Source organism: Sphaeramia orbicularis, chromosome 22, assembly GCF_902148855.1.
Source record: "Sphaeramia orbicularis chromosome 22, fSphaOr1.1, whole genome shotgun sequence".
Lineage (NCBI taxonomy): Eukaryota > Metazoa > Chordata > Actinopteri > Kurtiformes > Apogonidae > Sphaeramia > Sphaeramia orbicularis.
In genome coordinates, this window is record NC_043978.1 from 2,510,531 (window position 1) to 2,516,642 (window position 6,112).

Consider the following 6,112-nt stretch of genomic DNA (forward strand, 5'->3'; position numbering starts at 1 on the left):
TTTTAAATTACCACATTATTCTTGTAAAATTATGGCTTTATTGTCAGAATATGACAGCTTCAATCTCATAAACGAATTACATTTTTGTTAAATTATGAGGTTGTTTTATAACTATGACTTTATTCTCATAACATTGTGATTCTTTTTGTATTCGACTTTATTATTATAAAATTACGGGTTTTATATCGATATTTTATGACTTTATACTCATAGTGACAAGTGTTTTTATTTTCTTATGTAGCTCTAATACTCTGTCACAGCTTTATTCTCCAGTTCCCCGGTATTTGAAAACTAGGTTAGCCTCAGTTCAAGTTAGTTTACTAATAATGTAGGAGCGCAAGGTTCATAATCACAAAATGAAGACAAAAACCATGAAAGATCTGATCATGAAACCAAGAGCTTTACTAAGAAGTAACGTTAGCCAAAACAATACGTCATTTGACCAATATTTCCTAGCCAATAAGCTGCAGTATATCTCCAAATGGCTCAAACCTAGTTATCTAGATGAGCCATGGCTTGATGTAGAGCAAGCAATGTGTGATGATGTAGCAATCTCTGACTTACCATTCACTAGTACGACCATTAAGCATCATAAATGTTACAAAAGTGTGAACATCAGCTCCACTCTGACAGCCTGGTGGGAATTTCTTAAAATAAACAAATGTCCACTCATCCCATGTAAGCAGACACCCATCTGGAACAACCCTGACATCCTGCAAAATAAAAGAATTATAAACTTTACTCAATGGAAGAACAAAGGAATAACACATTTAGAAAATATCATAGTGGACGGAAACTTTGTACCATTTGACACGCTCACTTCACAACATGGGATTAGCAGCACCACATTTTTTGAATATCACCAAATCAAATCTATTATAGGTAAGAAATATACCCCTAACCAGTTAAACTTACAACTACCAATCAAGGTGGAAGAATTTCTGAACCTCCGCACCCCAAAGCTACTATCCAAAATATATAGGCTTTTAATGCTAAAACAGATGACTTAATCTACCTACCAACTTCTAAATGGGAGACAGATTTATCCAGTGATTTTGATCGAAAGTCATGGTCACAAATATGTTCAAATACATTTAAAATGACTAAAAATCCGAATTTACAACTAACTCAGTTCAAAATTCTTCACAGAATTCATTATACAAGACAAAGGATGTTCAAGATGGGTCTCACACAGTCAAACATCTGCTCACAGTGCACAGATAACTCTGTTGATAACTACATACACGCCTTCTGGCAATGTGCACCTGTCCAGAGGTTTTGGCTTCAGGTCTGTGAGGACCTGTCAACATGGCTCAGATGTAATATTCCAGCCCACCCCACACTGTGTTTACTAGGTGACCTGGGCCACACCACATTGTCCTCACTGCTTTATGCATCGCAAAGAAAACTATTCTTGTGAATTGGAAAACAAAAGCCAATCTGAGCATTAACCAGTTTAGAAACCTTCTATTAGATCACATTAGTAGTGAGACAATATCTGCCTCTTCAAACAATCAATTGGACCAGTCTCATTCTCTCTGGGCCCCTGTGATTAGCTCTATCACATCACTCTGAGTGTTAGAAGGCTGGCAGGAGGTGCCGCAGGGCTACAGGTCACTAGTGGTCCCTCGGAGTGGGGTTCTGGACCGCCCTGCTCTGGAGGCGGTTTGGTGTTTGTCCCGGTTGGGGCGGGGGTGGACCCGACGCCGGGGTAGCCCTGTGGTGGTGGGGCGGGGGGCTCTGGGTTGGGCTTGGGTCGGTGGCCAGTATCCCCCGGGTCGGGTGGCTGGGCGAGTGAGGGGTGGGCGGGGTGCAGTTCCTGGGCCCTAGGGTCCAGGTGCTGTCCCTCCCGGGGTGGGGGGGGAACCCGGCATGCGCCGAGGTGTCTGGGCTGGCCTGGACTTGCCGCTGCGGGAGTTGACGGGTGCGTGCCCCGGTGTCTGGCTGGTGCCTGGGAGTCCTGGGGGTGGGGGAGTGTGTGTGTGTGTGTGTGTGTGTGTGTGTGTGGGTGTGTGTATGTGGGTGTGTGTGTATGTGGGTGGTGTGTGTGTGTGTGTGTGTGTGTGAGAGATAGAGAGAGAGAGAGAGAGAATGTGTGTGAGTGTGTGTGTGTGCACGCGTTTGTGTGTAGGGGTGGGTGTGTCGGTGTGTGTTGGTGTGTGTGAACGAGACAGATGACTCATGACTCATGTGTGCATTAGAGTATGAATGAGGGATTGTGTGTGCAAGTCTGTGTGTGCGGGCGTGTGGGGGAGCTGATGGAGCAGGTGTGTGGGTATGGATGTACTTGCATGTTTGGTGAATGAGGGAGGGTTGTGGTGTGGTGGCGGTGGGGGAGGGGGACTGCAGGTGTGCCTGGGGGGTTGTGGCCCCTGTGGGGGGTGGGGGGTGTCGCTGGGGGTTCTCTCGGGGTGCGATGGTGGGGTGCGGCCGTGGTGGCGATTGGGACCTGGGGCAGGGGTGCGGGTCGCTGGGTCTCGTGCTGGGTCTCGTGGTGGCACTGTGCTGGTGATCGCTGCATCCCGAGTGCATGTAAGACTGGGGAGATGCGGAGTGTGGTGGGTCCCCGCGCCTGTTTGGGGGGCTTTGGGGCAGCTGGTCACGGGTCCGTGCTCCCTCGACTGCATAGGATGATTGAGTGTGTGAGTGGCCTCTGGGGGGGTGGTGGCTTTCTGGCTGTGGTTGTTGGGTGCCCGGGGTCTCTGGGTTGCCCCGCTCCTTGGCGGCCCCTGCCTGGGGATGGGTATTGGGGAACAGGGGTGCCGAATGCCGGCTGGCTCGTCTTCTGGGAGGAAACTTCCTCCCAGTCATACTATCCCCAACCCCTCGCCTCCCCACCCCCCTCACACAAAGCACAAAGGGTCTTGGGGAGGGTGCACATCCCGAGGGGGTACGGCAGGGGGGGTCACTAAAACGGCCTCCCTCTGTGGTACCCTGGGGTGGCTAACTCTTCAATTTTAATTACACCCATCCACAACACAACATACAGAAACACTAACACCACACATTCACTTTTGGGGGGCGGGCTGTGTGGCGCCTGGTGGGCGGTGCCGTGCCGGTGGGTGAGGCTGCCTTTGTGGTGTCGCCCTCAGTGGTGCACAGTGGTGCTCCTCAATTTTAACTGCTTGCATGCACACCTCACACTTCAAAACACTGATAGGTGGGGAGGCGAGGGGGAGGGGGGTCTTCCCACACCCCTGTTTCCTGGATGCCGTCTGGGGTGGGGGGCCCCGGGGGAGGGGGGCTAGAACAGTGGCTTGGGGCTCACCTGGCTGCATTGCTGGGGGGGGGGGGGGGGGGGGCTGGGCTAGCCGCTCTCTTGCCCGCTGCAGGTTGTGTTGGGACCGGGAAAGATGTGTGTATGCGGGCATCGGGGGTGTGGCGGTTGCCGGCGGGGTGGTGGACCGTGGTGGGGTTCCTGGCGGCTGGTGTTGCTGCCCTGGGCTGCGGTTGGTGCTGGGGCTGCACTCGGGTGCCGCGCTGTGGGGGGAATCACAGCGGTGCTGCTCGCTGCTGGGGGGGGCGGCACTCCGGATACGCGTGTCTGGTGTGTGCAGGTGGGTGGGAGGGGCTGTTGATGGGTGTGGGTACATGTGTGGGTATGTGTGTACATGTAGACGTGTACGTGTGGGCGGGCATGTGGGTAGGTGGGTGTATGGGCATGGGTGGAGGTGTGTGTATGTGTGTGTGTGTGTGTGTGTGTGTGTGTGAATGGTCGAACATGTGGGATGGGTGGTGTGTATGTCTGGGAGTCAGTGGGTGTGTGTGCATATGCTTGTGTGGGTGAGTGGGGGACTGGGGGTGTGTGGGGTTTGGCTTGGTGGGATGGGGAGGTGGGCCTCCGGGCCCCCAGCGTGTTTGGCTGTGGGATCGGGGTGCGCACTGGCATGCAGCAGGTGGCGGTCTGGGCCGGCCTGGCCGCCCGGTGTGCTGGGTGGGACCCCTGCCCAGGGAGATGGGTGGCTCCTGGGCTCGTGGGACTCGGGGACCGGCACCTTGCCTGCCCCTTGGTGGCCGATCCCCGGCGGGGGGGTGGCGGCTGGCGTCCCTGGCCTCCTGGGGCCTGTGCTGGGCTGCTGTGGGGCCTCTGGCGGGGGCCTCCTCCATCTTCGGGGCGGGCACACTGTTGTCTCTCGGGGGGCGCAGGCTGGGTCCCCCCTCTCTGTGGTGTCTGCTGGTTGGCCAGGTCTTGGGGCCCTCTTGGTCAGTCCCTGATCCTTGGAGGGAGTGCAGTTGCGGTTGCATGTCTGTGTTCTTCACCTCAGTCTGTTTGCCTGGTTCACTCTGTCACAGCAGATTAATGTGAACAACTGATGTTGTGTGGATTTGTGTCTGGTATTATTTGTTATAGGTATTATTTGTGCGAACGTGGTATACGACATTTTGTTCATGCTTTCTTATATTCTTCATTTCATGGGTCTTATGTATCTCATTGTTGTGTTTTTGTTTTTTTTTTGTGGTTTTGTTTTGTTTTTTTCTCTCTCTCTTCTGCCCAGTTTACTCAGTTCTGGTTGTAGTTATTGTCATCATTATAATTGTCTCCATGGTTGTTGCTGTTTGTATTGTTGATACTTCCTTGTGAGGGTCTTCGCCACCTTCTTCTCTCTTGTCCTCTCCCCTTCTTCTACCCCCCCATCCCCACCCCCCATGTCAGGTCCGGCATCGAAATGTGGTTCAACAAAACTCATAATAAACACAGTAGAATATCACAGGGCGCTTCATATACTTTATGAAGTTACCCTTGGCAACGCAAATTTGTTCAGCACCGAAAGGAACCAGACTACCATTCTGCTGTTAGGACGCTGGACAAGACAAGTAGGAAAAAAAAAAAAAGTAGTGTGAGATACTCCCTGGTAAAATGTCCAAATAAAAGACGATACACAAGCAAAGGTGTTATAAAAATAGGCAATGATGACTGGGAGTGCAGTTGGTGTTGGCTGCTGCCTTATCGGTACAGACAGCTGCCTGTCAGCCAGCTGAGCCCATAAGAGAGAAAGAAAAGAAAAGAAAAAACAAACAAACAAAAAAACAAACAAAAAAAAAAAATACGTCATTTAAGGTATGATTTTACCCAAAAATACAGCAATGTTACCTGACATGAAACAGGATCCATAAATCTTCTAAAACTTTTCTTTTCTTTGTCTTTCGGTGTCTGTAAAATGGTAGCTTCGACTGCTTTTCAAACCTGTTCATACAATCAGTCTCACAACAGCTCTTCCCCATTTTTTATTAAATATTGTTCTTCAGTTTAGACAGTATTGAAGCCAACGCTGTCACTCATCTCCCTCTTTCTGCCACTCACTGGGCAGAACCGCGGTGACTTCCACTAGCGGTGATGTCATGTGCATACCCTCTATATTTACTGTAAACTTCTGCATCTGTTTTTTGTAAAACGGCGGGTCACAGAGACGACTTTCTGACCAATCAGTGGTCTGCAGTGTTTATACATCAACTTTTAGTATCTGCTCCCCAGTCCTAGAACCTAGGCAGAGGTGATACCAAAAAACTAGTACCAGGTGCCAGATTCCAGGTCCTTTTTCGTAATGGAAATGCAAAAAGGCCGAAACGAGTCAAGTCGAGCCGGTACCACGTAGTGGAAACGTGGCATATGTGATCTTTGGAAACAGCTTGCAATGACAATTCACCTCAGGTCCCCTTTAAAAGCAGTGGTCATGTTAAAATCATACGTCATGTATCCAGTTCAGAGGCTGACGGGTGTCCTGGTAAACCCCAGTTAATTGTCAGACCTGTTCTGTGGTGTTTGTAGTGGAGTCAGATTGGTGTTTCCATGTGTTTCCAGGCTGAATCAGACAGCTATGAACCCTCTGAGAGTCATATATGAATGGAGCTGCTTAAGATATTCTGACAGTGAGAGTCGACTCTCCCAACTTCTGTCACTTAGTGTCTTTGTCTGTCCAGTCTGTTGGAAACTCTCCGCTCTGATGCTTTACCTCAACACTCCCTTTCTAGCATAATTTGGCTGCATGTTAGTCAAAGTCGCTTATTTTTGGACCTGGAAAGACTCCACTGCTTTGCCTGTGTTCATTCAAATCAGTCGACTTTTTAATTTGTTCATAAATGTGCAATAGAAGCTGAAGCAGCGTTCAGGTCT

At 50.3% G+C, this 6,112-nt stretch overlaps 2 protein-coding genes across 2 annotated transcripts in view; one reads left to right on the forward strand and one right to left on the reverse strand.

The window, feature by feature from the left end:
• Nucleotides 1–6,112, forward strand: part of LOC115413259 (protein FAM163A-like) — a 49,669-nt gene that overhangs the window by 25,969 nt on the left and 17,588 nt on the right. The window lies entirely within an intron of this gene.
• Nucleotides 1,562–6,112, reverse strand: part of LOC115413856 (proline-rich receptor-like protein kinase PERK10) — a 13,434-nt gene continuing 8,883 nt past the window's right edge. The window contains exons 2-3 of the mRNA XM_030126977.1: nucleotides 2,288–2,733; nucleotides 1,562–1,908 (exon numbers count right to left, since the gene is read on the reverse strand). Coding sequence (XP_029982837.1) covers nucleotides 1,562–1,908; nucleotides 2,288–2,733 — 793 coding nt within the window. The remainder of the gene's footprint in view (nucleotides 1,909–2,287; nucleotides 2,734–6,112) is intronic.